The sequence below is a fragment of the Bidens hawaiensis genome, unplaced genomic scaffold (genome assembly GCF_021521415.1).
Source record: "Bidens hawaiensis isolate Kalapana, Puna unplaced genomic scaffold, B.hawaiensis_p1.1 tig00023052_1, whole genome shotgun sequence".
NCBI classification, from domain to species: domain Eukaryota; kingdom Viridiplantae; phylum Streptophyta; class Magnoliopsida; order Asterales; family Asteraceae; genus Bidens; species Bidens hawaiensis.
Window position 1 is genome coordinate 42,207 of NW_027493605.1, and position 14,612 is coordinate 56,818.

The 14,612-nt window shown below is 34.2% G+C and overlaps 1 protein-coding gene across 1 annotated transcript; it reads right to left on the minus strand.

The window, feature by feature from the left end:
* Positions 1-2,974: 2,974 nt before the first annotated feature.
* Positions 2,975-3,817, minus strand: LOC143566807 (F-box protein At5g07610-like). Its single transcript, XM_077053405.1, has 2 exons — positions 3,318-3,817; positions 2,975-3,248 (listed from the first exon to the last, which is right to left on the minus strand). Exons 1-2 carry the CDS (start codon positions 3,815-3,817, stop codon positions 2,975-2,977), a joined length of 774 nt encoding a protein of 257 aa, XP_076909520.1.
* Positions 3,818-14,612: the final 10,795 nt, after the last annotated feature.

Sequence of the window (14,612 nt, forward strand, 5' to 3'; positions counted from 1 at the left end):
TTTAATGTTGGATTGAATGCTACCTTCAATTCCATTCATTGCTTTGTCATTATCACATTCGTTGCTTGAGTCATTAAATTTTTCATTTGAATGCAACAGATGAATACTTTACCCTTTCCATCTACCCCCTATTGAATCCCAGATCCGTTTTAATTGAAGTCTACTTTAAGACCTCATCTTCAATTCCCAAATCACATCTACGGATTCTAGGGTTTGCCTCCATTAGTTCAGTTTCTTATATAAAATGTTTTCCTTTAATGTATAAACGCATCGACCGAATTTCTATTGTATCCCGCCGCAACGCGCGGGCTCTATCATTATTAATCATAATTGCCGTTCAAATTAAATAAATAATGAGTTAATGCATATCAATTGATTATGATAAATTAATTATTAATTTAATTACCATAATCTATGGAGTAATTGTACATCATGGTGTTACTATATGCATTAACAAATACAAAATAGTTACAAAAAATCACATATAGAAATTTTAAACACACTTAAAATTTGTGATCATTGATGCTAGAGGTGGTGAAAAAGATGATACATTCGTGGTGTTACAAATTTTTTGAGGAAGATCATAAAATACAGTTTACCTTGTTGCTATACTTACTATACCTTATGAATTCTTATTAAGTTGTCATGTTACATGTTGCTATGTTTATTAGAGTAAGACCAATAGTAGATCATGAGTATAGTACCTAGAAAAACACCAAGTTTGTCTCCTTTAAAACGTGTTAAAACCAAGTTTTCAGGGCTGGCCCATAGGAGGTCGAGGAGGGGGACCAACCCAGACCCACTATATTGAGAGGCCCGTAATTGTTTAAAAAAATTATATATGTTTTTAATTTACAACAAAAAAGGATACAAAATAACTCCATGGTGCAATGGAAAGATTTTTAATGTACATAATCAATCAAATGTTTTGAGTTTAATTCTTATTGTAGTGGTCTTGTTTTTTTAATAAAAAAAAACTTTCTTTTTGTTTTATATGATTAAAATGTCCCACCGTAGGTGTTTTGTTCTTTATTTTATGTTTTATACGAGTCATTTTAATAACTTTTTTTTTCTTTGATTCATATTGGGCATTGAAAATGCAACTCAAAATATGATTTTAGTGGCTTTTTTATACTTGCACCATGCCTCAAAATTTTAAATGATTCTCAGAAACAGCCGTGCTAGTTTTTGCTGTTTACAATGTGCTTGTGTGTTGTTTTTGTCTAGATTTCTTCACCGTAACCGCTCGTGCAAGTCTCGTGCTATAGTTTTCCAAAGCTACATATTCAGTCCTCCAAACTTAATAGCTTGCTGAAACTGAACCAAACTTCTAACTATGAACAAATTACCAACCAGCCCCTGAACTTGCTTATTACCTAAACTGCTTACTCAACAAAAGTATGAATTTGACTTTAATCTCCTACACTTAAATTAGATATGAGTTATCTGTGTCAGTGCCTAATTTGAACAAGATGCTGAAACGCCACTTACATAAAAAGAGCGTAGATGCATTCTTGGATTCGAAGAGAGCAAGATTCATATTTTTCGAGAGAACGTGGCGTGGTTAGAGAAAAACAAGAGTTTCAACTTTATGCAATACTTCATACTTGGTCTATTTATAGCCTTAAAGGGGAATTAATCATAACGAGAGTAACCATACTACTAACCTACAAAAGAGTTACTAAATCACATATAATAGTTTGGTTACATACAACTAGGTAAATAGTAGTACTATATATAATATAACGCGTTACAGGGACGCATTCATGAATATGAAGGGATGGGTTTCTAAATAACAACTATAAAGGATGCACTTGTGGTATGTAAAGAACTACTAAATCTCTTAAAGGCCCTTTAAAACAACACTTAATCTGCTTTAGTTCCATATATTATAATTACTAATGGAGTCTAATATATATAACCAGACCAATATGTTCATTGTATAAACAGGACTGAACAATTATAAAACAAGAATCAGATTCTTATGTTCTTGAAACCCAAAATCCATTTGTTGATATGTATTGTTCTTGATTATTGATTAATATCTGTGCCAACAATTAGCACTAGCTAGTCATGCCATTTGAATTGTGAGTAGCGGGTCATGATCTTTATTAGTTTTATTAATTGTACTTCGCTAGTCGTTAGTACTTAGTAGGGGTACTCGTGTTATGATTAATTTCCATGTTAGTCTATAAGCAGGCCAAGTATGTTTTAAATAATATGCGTGATTTGAGTTATAGACACTCTTTTAATCTCTGAAACTCTTTTGTTCCCCACTTCTTGTTGCTCCAGTTAATTCTTGTCTTTCTAGCTTTCTTGCACGCGTTCTAAGCTTCCGAATATTGTTTCATCGAAGTCACATTAAACAAAACATGTTGTAAAAATGTCTCGAGTTAGTAGTTCCAAATACTTAATGGCTAATAGAGTACGAAACGAATTGAAATATTTCATCAAACACGAAACCAAGTCAATGAAACATTATAACAGACATCGCACTTGCATATTATATCAGACATGTAACGGAGAGAAAATAATAAAAATAAAAATGAAACAGCAACTCAGATTCAATTAATCATACATAGGGAGATTTCTTTGGGCTGAAACTTTAAAACCGGATTGTCGTTTAGAATGAAGTTATAGATTGGATATAGCGATGCACTTCTCCGCGTCCAATTCTAATAAGGTTATTAATGGTGGTCATATGCTTACCACTCTTATCCAGAATATTGTACCTTATGATCTTCTTTTTAATTTTCAACACCATAAATGCATCTTCTTCTTCTTCTTCTTCACCTCTAACAATATCAATTACTTCAAACTGGTTGTTGTGGATCATCTGAGGACAAACGTCCGGAAGATCATGAATCTCCACTTTGTACTTGACAAACCACCCCGAATGGTCCCTTGACATTTCGTACACAAGTCAATATATACGGGATCCATACTTGGCGGTACCCACCCAATGCAAATGGCCTCAAGATTCCCCAAAGTACAAATACGTGCTACGATAACCATAACGCCTCATAGGTTTCTCAGGGGACGGTATTGGCAACTCTTTTAGCTGTTCTAGATTAAGATCAAAGTACGATAGAATATTACGATCAGAAGGATGCCAGTAAACAGCCCCATTCCAATAAACTCCATTACCGAAAGGCGTATTATAAGAACTCTCGGAGAAATAACGGTTTAGATTCTTCCATTTCCTTGTGTCGGACGAGTATATTTGAATTTCGACAAGAACAAGATCTCTAGTAGGATATGGATATGAGAAAGTAATTCAAAATACTTTGTAATGTGGACAACTTGTCTGATGATACGCCAAACCAACAAAACGATCCATGTCACAAGAATAAACCAACGGGATGATCGCAAATTGCTTGGTGGTGGGATTGAACACGTAATACATACGATCGCGTACATGTCCTTGACGGCTACAACAAAGAAGTAAGCCATTACATGATTGCAGAATTCTGATACCATTAACATCAGGGTAGAAATCGAGACTATGGAAAGGAGGTGTGATTCGGTATTCACTCTCAAACGGGACGTACTTGTTGCGAATAAAAAGACCAGGAGAGATCGAAAGCTTGTCAATACAGAGAGTGAAACGCCGGTGGCTTAAACGCGATTGCCAATCTTTGGATAAACATTTGAACCTTAGAATGGAGGTAGCAGGGAGCCGGACAAGGATTTCGGTTAAAAGGTCGTTGTTCGAACCGATCAAATGTGCAGACGGACACAATTCATCATTGGAATACGTTTTTAGGGTTTTTCGGGTTTTCTTGATTTCGGCTATGGTATTTACCGTATTTTCCATTATGTGATTGAAGACTGAGGAAGGGTTTAGAAGGTGGGTTTAATAGAATTTTAGCAGTAATTAACCTTTTACTCCGTATATCTTTGTATTAAGTCACGATTGATTATTAATTTTATCTAATTAAGACTAAACTATCAATTGATTATGTTACATTTATTATTATTTCTTTGTATTAAGTCAAGATCTCTTTAATGGGAAATTCAAAATTTAAAGCCATTGTTTTCATGTAAAGTTTTTTTTTAATCTCTGTGATTTGGCAGCCTCACAACACACCATTTTTAAAAGTTCAAGTTGGTTGTGGATCGAGATGTTGAAGTGAAAAATTACCGTGTGCGTATGGGTTCTTTGTTAGTGATTTTAGTGTAATTGGGGATTAACTTGTTGATCAAGTTAATTGTAATACGAATCTAAATAAGTCAGGTGCGGGGTGCACACTTATTTCATCTTATTATAATTTGTACTTAAGTGCAAAGCCCCTAAGTCATGGGGGTTCCAAGGGGGCAACAGCCCCTTGGCGGGGGTCCGAGGGCAACGGCCCTGCTAGCAGGGTCCAAGGGGCGGCAGCCCCTTGCAGCATCCAAGGGGCAGCGCCCTTAGCTGGGGTTGAGCTGTCAGGTCAGCTTGTAAATTTTTTATTTCAGACATATGTTGCTTCATTAAAATTGTATTAGAAAAATAATTTATATTAATTTTCGTTACAAATTTAATAAATCAACAAAAGCGTATTTTCAGTTATATTAGATAACTGTTGTGATAACTGCAAAGCAATTTTCATTGTCCCTGTCTCAAAAACCCTAATATAATTTGTTTTAATCATACGATACAATTTCTGGTTCACATAACTCTCTCAAATCCATATATACTTGTTTCTTGCTTTCAAATCTGAGTTTTATTCGGTCAAAATATTTGGGAACCACAAATAATTTTGATCTGAAAGTGTTTCATGACTCTCGGAATTTCCGAAGATATACGATTTGAAGAAATCCTCGACATTCTTCTTTACGGGTATTTAAAATTTAGAGCTCTAACCTATGTAATTGTCGAACTAGAAAGCATAAAAGTTCGTCTCTTGGGTTGCATGGTAATAAAATTGGCTCCTAAAAGATTTACCTTCAACAAAGTGGCCGGCCGGATTAAATAGATTCCCATAAAGGTAATTTGTTTCGTATAGCAAGCTGTTAAGACAGGATTCCTACAAGTGGAAAACTAGCGAAACAAGGTATAACAAATTAATGTTCCAAACGTTTATGTTTATTGTGGAACTACAAGCGAATAGGTTAAATCATCTATTTCTATTAGATGTTTGATATTCCGATGAAGATTAACGTACTTCTTGCTCTCAAAAAGGGTCTACAAACGATTCTCCTTACAAAATGTTGGTTCAAATGGAATGCCCAAAATGAAAACATATTAACGGCAATATGAACTCGGTGTCAAAGATTTTTGAGAACGTACGTACCTGATGCGTCTTGATTTGACACAGAATTAAGTGGTCAGTGTGAACTGGATGTTTAGTGCATTTTTTTACAAACAAAGTATGAGTTATTAGGGCACATTCATGAATATGAAGGGTGTTAAATATAAATATTATTATATCATTTCTAATTCCTGTTTTTAGTCTTTATTTTCGAGGTGATTTATTTTCCAAGTAAGTCGAAGGGGTTATTTATTACTAATAAAGAAAAGATCATTTATGATTGCTTAATTAGTGGACAATTGTGTTACATATATTTTTATGCAATCTGTGATAGCATAGCTTATTTGATTGTAACCCATTAAAAACGATTTGGTTGCTTTAAAGCTTGTTCTTGTTCATTCGAATCAATCAATCAATCAATCAAGAATTTTTACAGGAACTGCAAAATCATAGATATAAACTATAAAGGGTGCATTCTGGTATGAAATGAGCTGCTAAATTGCATGCCTTTAAACTTATACACACATAATATGTCAGAAAATGTGGTACTTGATTTGATTCTCAAGAACATACAAGATTCAAATAATTGAAATTGATAAACAAGAACAAATGATTACAAACTACTTGAAATAAAATTACTGAGAATTGTAGACGACTCTCATCGGATCAATTACCGATGAATACAATGAACGACAAGAATAGCATCAATTTAGGATTGTGTTTTTGGACCTGCATGAGAGGCTACAATTTATAGCTTCAAAGGACTCACTTATTTGGACAAAGATGAACCAATTAGCTAGCACCAATTTTGGGATCTTGAATCAGTTAAGCAAGGAGCCTTTGGAGAGACAGGCTGGATCCCTGAGACATCAAGATGTTGTGATGAGAGCGGAGGCGACGATGAAGAAGCATAACCCGGGCCATGAGAACATAACGTGAGGCTTGATCGCCCGTTGAACCAGAGAGAAGGCCAAGATGTACAAAACACATGAAAAAGAACATACACATAGCATTAGTATCTGATATTAAATTGATATATTTTTAACATAATGATATTTCTTAATTACCAATGGAGTCTAATTAACTAATGAAGCTAGGGCTTTCACTTTTACCCAAAACCCGAAACCCAACCCGAAAAAACATGTACCTGAACCTGAACCCGAGAAAAGACTAACCCGAACCCGAACCGAAGTAATTCAGGTTTGATTTATAAGTTTCGGGTCAACCCGGATAAACTTTTAGTTTTGAAATTAAATATATTTTTAGGTATAATAGGCTTAGTCTTAGCTACTAAAGTTATCAGCTGCTGACCCTAATCAATTGTTGTCATTCCAACTATTATGCATCGATTGTTATTGTTAATTTATGTTTTTTGTTTATTGCTAATAGCAATCGTAATTGAACAACCAATTCCCGTCCGATTGAAGAAGATTATGGTTCGAGTTAGTTACTTAGTTTTATTATTCTTTTGAATTGTTTTATCATGTTATGTTGGTTTATTATTTTATTATTTGTGTTACGAGCAAAGAAGAATATGTTTTTTGAATTTGAGTTGAAGTTTTTTATTTTTTATTTTTTGTTTTGCTTTCTAGGATACTCGAAACCCGATTAATCCAACCCGAAAAAACCCGAACCCGAAAAACCCATGAGAGATTTGGGTTGGGTTACGGGTTAAGATTTTAAACTTTGAAACCCGAAGAACCCGATCTGAAAAACCCGAAACCCAAAAAACGAACCCGAAGAACACCCCTAAATGGAGCTTTACAAGACAATAAATATAAAAGGGAACGATTGTAGAATTAGAATCAGGTTCTTATGTATTTGAAACCCAATATGATAAAGTGATGCATTTCTCTGCTTAGAAATCTAATATGGTAAGCGGCGGTCATATCGAACAGTGGCATAAAACAGTTATCTAGAAGATTGTACCTTATGATCTTCTTTAACAGTTTTAACACCATAAATGTATCTTCTTCTTCGCCTCTAACAACATCATGAAGCTCCACTTCATATGCACATGATAAACCATCCCGAACGCTCCCCTAGCATTTCATACACACTCAGGAGAAAGCGGGAGTCATGACAGGCAGTATCCACCACAAGTAGATGGTTTTGAGATTCACCAAAGTACCCTAACGTCCCACAGATGCTACCCTCACCGGTAATGGTGATGGAATTAACAACTTTTTTGGCTGTAGTACTTTAGGGAATCTCGAAGCCATCTGCATGTGGTGAAAACCGCCAGTCATGAATCTTGTTTCCACCTGACTATGTATGAGATGTCAGGGGATCATTCGGGGTGGTTTGTCAAGTACTCATGGAAACTGAGGAGGAGATTTGAGTGTAAGCTTTGCTACTTGGCTTAGGTTAACTGAATGTTTATAGTACTTGTTATCCCTCTATTTATAATTGTTTTCTTGCAACAAGATATCTTTTATTAATTAATGAAAAGATATCAATTGATTATAATTAGAATTAGATTAACTGAATTTTACCTTTTATTTATTTTCCTCTTGAATGCTTATATAAAATACTTGTTATCTCTCTATTTATATAATTTTTTCTTGCAACAAAATATATTGTATTAATTAATGAAAACATATCTATTGATTATGTTGAGTATTAGGTTAACTGAATTTCACCTTTCATTTCTTTTCCTATTTTATAGCGATGGAATTTATGCATTATTTATTAAGTAGCTAATATGCATATCAATCGATGAGTTTGAATCAAAATACAAATTAAATTAAAGTGTTAATTGTAAGAATCAAATAGTGTAATTATGTATACAACATAGTGCAATTATAATGTAATTACACTATGATGTAATTATATAATTACACTGCTTGTATATATATAATTACATTATTTGATTCTTATAGTTTGCATGCTAAGTTAATTTGTACATTAACTGATTATGTTAATTAATTATTAGTTTAAATAATTCACCATCATCATAGCTATAGAGTACCTATCCTATATTTTCAACCAGAGCGCTTATGAGCAACCTCCTTCAACCAATCCTCGTTCCTGATGGAGGATCAAGTCAATCCAGCCTTTTGTTTGCGGATGACACGGTCCTTATAGGGTCTTGGTCGGAAACAAATATTCTAAATGTGGTGCACCTTTTACTTAGTCTCTATTTGGTATCCTGAGAATATATTTAAACAAGAGTAATCTTTTTGGTGTAAAAACATGGCAACTCGCTTACATTGCAAGATCGACAATTTCCAATGTTGTTATATATCCAGGTCTATGGATGGGGGGGGGGGGTATGAATTTAGTCAGTAGTTAGGATGTCGGTAATAGATATATTTGAAAAACATATCAATATGGAAAGCTTCCCGGGGCTAGTACTAGTTAAATTGGTACCGATCGCGTTGCTAATATACTCGTAATCTACTATTGTCTTACTCTAATAAGCGTAGCAACATGTAAAATGACAAATAAGATTTCATAAGTTGTATTCTCAACATGCATATAAGTTTCTGAAAGACATTGACTATAAATTAAATGATTGTACTGATAAGAAATAAGTCATTGAGGCATTATAGAAACATAGGAAGATTTCATCCTTTGGTCTTAATGATGAACTTGTTTGTACCCAATCCTTCCAAGGTAAACATCAATGGTATTGAATAGTTGCTAGAAACTCTTATTCAGGAAATTGTATATTATGACCTTCCTCAAAAATTTCAACACCATGAATGTAACTTCTTTTTCACCTCTAACATCAATGATTTCTAATTTGAGTGCGTTTGAAACGACTATATGTGATTTGGTAACGCTCTTTGTAATCATGAATGAATCCTGTTATTCATTTGTGTTTGTTTAAAGCCACTATATGTGACTTTGTAACTATTTTTGTATCCATGCAGTGGCGGAGCCAAGATTTTTTCCTATGGGTTCGGGATTTTTTTGTGCTAGCTCGGCTTTTCAGTCGTCAAAGTTTCCGGGCCCGGATGGGTCGGGTCGGTCATTTGACCAAATAAAAAAAATGCAATATCAGTATCATAACAAAAGTACGTCATTGTTTTCGGTCCCGAACTGGCAAAGGAGGCAATAGTCTGGATTTAGTCGATGGAAAAAAAATTGATCAATCGTTGTGTTCAGCCTTTTTTTAATTGAGTTGACTTATTAACCCATTCTATTAATAATTTAGGGTTTTTTTATAATCTATATATAATATATAGGTTATTATTGGCCCATTTATAATGTTTGTCACTAACTTTTATATAGTTTTTCAAAAACTTTTTATATTTTATAAAAGGATATTCATTACTGAAAAAAAAAATTTAACTAAATTTTTCATAATCAATGATTTTGAATATATATATATATATATATATATATATATATATATATATATATATTAAAAAGGATACTTGATTTGCTCGTCAAAAAAGAATGGATTTATTCGTTAAATTGCACCTATATTTTATATATAAAACCAAAAATTGGCCGGGTTCGTGCAACATGTGAAGGAAGAACCAGTTGTTGATGGCCTTGATTGGATCGACTGAACATGAAACAATATAAATAAAAAATGTATGAAACTCAATTTGATAATTATTAATCAACAATTTGATGGAAATGATTTCTTGCAGAAGAGATTATTTCAAATGACCATGGCAAGCCTAGTTAAAGGTCGTCAGAATTGTGTTTTAAACGTGAAGAGGTGCAACGCACTGGTAGCTAGGTTTAGTTATAGTATTTCCATATCTAACCTACTAGTTACATAATTAACATTTAGCTAAACATAAACGATATCCCCAACACTTATGAATGAAACAAACTCGGTTTCCTTCTAAAGATTAGTAGATAATTCTCATAATCCACAATATAATCAACCTAGTAAGTGTAGAAACATGCGAAAATGTACCCAAAGCATTGCTATTTCATAAAACACAACCCCAAGTTAATAAAGCATTATATCAAATACTTTACTTCTTCAAGCTAAAAACTTACCTCTAAAAGAAAGATATCTAATGGCAAACCAGACGCAATCGACAGTTCACACATAGGTTGGCCGCAATTTAGAAATTTTATAATCGTCGTTTAGAACGAACTTAAAGATTGGACATACTGATGAACTTCTGTGTGTCCCGCTCTACTAGGGTAAGCCCGATTGAATAGCTGCTTAAAACTCCTATCTTACGATCTTCGTCAAGAATCTTAACACCATGAATGTATCTTTATCTTCATGGCCTCTAACAGCATCAATGACTTTAAATTTGTGAAAATTAGGGCTTGATGGATGTTGGTAGCTCATGATCATATCTTGATGAAAACCCGGAAGATCATCAAGCTCTACTTTGAACTTGACAAACCACCACGAACGATCCTTTAGCATCTCATACACATTTAGATAGAAACGGGATTCAAGACAAGCCGTTACACGATTGCAAGATTCTGTTTACGTTACGGTCAGTGTACAAGTCTGGACAAGGGCTTTGATCTTGAGCATCAAACGGGACGTACTTGTTGCAGATAAAAAGACCAGGAGAGATCGAAAGCTTGTTGTAACGGAGGATGGAACGCGGGTGAGTTAAAAGCGACTGCCAGTGTTTGGATACGGATTTGAACAGAAGGATGGAGGTAGCGGGAAGCCGGACAAGGATTTCGGTTAATAGGTCGTTGTTGCAACCAATCAAATATGCAGACGAAGACGATCCATGATCGGAGTCTGTCGTGGAAGCCTGCGAGAAACAAGATTTTCGGGTGCTCTTGATTTTGGCTCTCCTATTTGCCATTTTGTGGTGGGTTGAAGACTAAAATGGTGCTTTCTAGGGTGGTTTAAATGGCTGAATTAGGTTAAAGTTAACTGAATTTTTATCCTTCTATATCTTATTTTTTATAGGAACAAAATTTGTTGTATTAGATGATTAGTTATCATGTAAATATATAAAGTTATAATGCTAAAGTTATAAACTTATAATTGTTATCACACGTGATATCTTCTACAAACTATCTATCTCCAAAGGAAATTCAAAACCAATGTTACCATGTAAAGGTTTTAAATCTGTAGCCTCAAGCTTCACAAATCCGAAATTTTGGTTTTTAAGTTTTTGAAAACAATATGGTTATGATTATTTTTAGAGAAATCTGCAATTTGCCTCCCTGGATTATATCGTCAAGAGATGGAATAGCCACTGAAAAAGAATTTGCGCATGTTGCGCACCTGTGTTTCTCCGGCGGGCTTTTTTGACTCCCACCGTTAGTTGAGCGTCAGTTGACTGTTGGTATTTTAGTAACAATACCAACATATTAAGGGTATTTTAGTAATCTTCTTCTAATAAATAATAATAATAATAAATAACAACAGCAACATCGTAACATCATCATCATAATAATAATATAACTCATCTTCTAAATAGTAATAATCATCAGCAGATATCATCTTCATCATCATCAACCTCAAATCCTCAAAGCCACCATAAAGTAATCTCTCTTAATCTCATAATCTTCATCATCAGTTTCATAACAATTAATTGAATCTCTCAGATCCTCAAACCCTAGATTCCATCACTCAAACCCTCAAATCTCTCAAATACCACTACCAATCGCTTCAATAATTCAACCACCACACCCATAAATCATTCCGATCAAAACCTCTAACCTCCGGCACCGTCGCCATGGATTCTGGCCATCTCGTTTTTCCGGCCACCGCGGCGCCGAAATTCTTCGGATCTTCGTCTTCGTCATCGTCTTTACATAACATTGTGAAGTCTTTATGGGTTGTTTGTGGTGGGTTATTGTTATGGTTTGTTGGTATATGTCGGGTTTTGATGGGTTTTTGGGCCGGCGAGTCACCGGAGAGAAAGTGTCACACCCCGACCAAAGGCGGAACATGCCGAGGCGTAACGTATTGATTGGACAGTAGCTCAGCTCGAAAGACACTAATTAAAGTGACAATAATTATTTAATTCATTAATATCAAAACAAGTACACAAATTCAATAAAAAGAACAACAATTACATCATGTTTTGTATTTTGAATAATATCCTAAGGTAAAACTAAATTCTTCGATCTTGAACAATGTAAATTACTTGTACCTGTAGCATGTATAAAAATAAAGTTTGTCAACACGAATGTTGGTGAAAATACTTAAGTTTTAGTTGAAATACATATATAGATAAAAACCACAATTCATATGTAAATGTTGAGTATTACAATTCTTATGAAAATGTAAACAACTAAATAGATGTGGACCCGTTCTTATGATACGAAATCAACGTACTTGGGTAAATGTATGATCATACTAGATGAGGATAGATGAGGATGAGATACTAACCACCAAACATAAAATAAACAATTAAGCACATAGAGCATTTATCATAGAGCATGCAATAATCACACATAAACATTATTGAATTGTGTTTTAAATAGATGTGGGAATAAAATGAGTGAAATAAGGTATACATGCTACCCCCAAAGTAAAACGATGGAAAAAGGGGGATATGTAAAACTCACCTTAGCGAATAAGGTAAACGAGGACGAGATAATAAAAGAGGAGGCTAGGATGAAAAACGGTCAAGCTCCTCGAGGTATGTCGACAACAGTTCCTAGTTGTTAACGATAACAATAGTTATGAGCAAAATAATAAAAGTGACGGTTTATGACTATAAGTTCACCGGTCTAGAAATTATATAAGAGTTAAATTGTATACTAGTTAATATTTCCAAGATAAGTATTTCTTATTGAAAAACCGAAGACAATTTATGACATATATTCCCTTGCTTAAATTTGTAATTAATTTAACGACTTGTTATTCGGGTTGAGTTTCTTTAATTATCATTTGTCTATTTTTAGAACGTTATAAATGAAAGATGGTGACTTCTCGGGGGGTTATACAGTTCCGTGTGTTAAAATACTACTACTGCTACTGCTACTGCTACTGCTACTATTACCACTACCACTACTACTACCACTACTACTACCACCACCACCACCACCACCACCACCACCACTAATAATAATAATAATAATAATAATAATAATAATAATTTAGCGAGAAAATGTTTAAAAAAAAAAACCAAAAAACCGGGATCCAGTTTATTAAGATGGCGCTAATCTAATGTTATATATGTGTATTAATAATAAAAAGATTGATTAAGAATGGTTATATATGTGTAATAATAATAACAAAAAAAAGATTAAAATAAATTTGGAAAATAAATTCAAAAACCGGGCCTGGGGGACTCGAACCCGCGCCCCCAGGCTGGTTCAGACTAAGAAACTCGCACCTGCCATTGGGGTAGGTGTCTAACTCGTTTATAGTATGACACGAGTTAAACATAAACACACAGTCTTGTTCTTCCTTAATCCAAATAAAAACCCTAGATCCATTTGTTTCCAATTGATCGACAATATGTTAATGATGATTATATTTTGTTTAGGGTTAATGATCCTTAGTTAAAAACGAATTAGATGTATGCTTTAATTACCAGATTACGTGACGGATTGAGGGTGGACGGCCAATAGGGTTTGCGGCTCTTATCTTGAATACAAACTGGATCTTAACAGCGGCGTAAGAGATATTAGACTTAGGAGTTTGGGTCGCGATGCAGTAAGGAGGGTGTGGACGAGTTTAATTGCAAAATGATCGATTTTATATAGTGTTATGAAGGGGATTGAGCCGCGGTTCGTTTTGGTATAATAGCTGTCAATTCGTTAACGTTTACCATGAATAGAGTGTCGGTAGAATCGAATTAAGGTAAGGAATAATATGAGCATGATCAATTACGCGTAATTAGTTCGAAAATTATGGTCCAAGATAGGGGGGGTTCTCGTCGGCCGATCGTAGGTGAGGAAGAGGAAGAAAGGAATTTAATTAATATTTGCAGTTTGGTCCTTGATAAGTGGTTGATGGTTCAAAAGTATATTGAAGTTAGTTGAGGGGTTAGTTTTGTACATGAATTATAGTTATAATCAATTAAAATAAATAAATAAATAGAATGTTAAACAACAACGAACTTAATTGATAAAGTACCTGAAACCGAAAGGGAAACGGAAAACCCAAAATGTTACAGTATTCACAACTTTTTGGAAATTTCGTCCCGAAATTAAAGAATAAAGAAAAATACCATAGCATAAAGGAGGAAAACAAAAATCAAGAGAGATTTTTTTTTATAATAAATAATAACACAGAACTTCGAATGAACTGTTTAACGCTACAAATGGAAGGTATGATAAGGACACTTATTTATAGGATGTACCGGCGGCGTATCCACCATGACCTTATCACATCTATATTTGTACCGTCACCCTAGGTTCCGAGTTATGACACACAACCGTATTCACCATGAGTTCCATGCGAGGATTTTGATAATTATGCGTGCACTCATAATTATTTAGATCGTCGCATGATGCATATGG

Bases quoted from the DNA above. Each gene is read 5' to 3' on its own strand.
- LOC143566807 (XM_077053405.1), bottom strand. From the start codon at position 3,817: ATGGAAAATACGGTAAATACCATAGCCGAAATCAAGAAAACCCGAAAA. The intron at 3,249-3,317 runs GTATCATCAGAC...ATATCCTACTAG, and splicing joins GATCGTTTTGTTGGTTTGGC to AGATCTTGTTCTTGTCGAAA.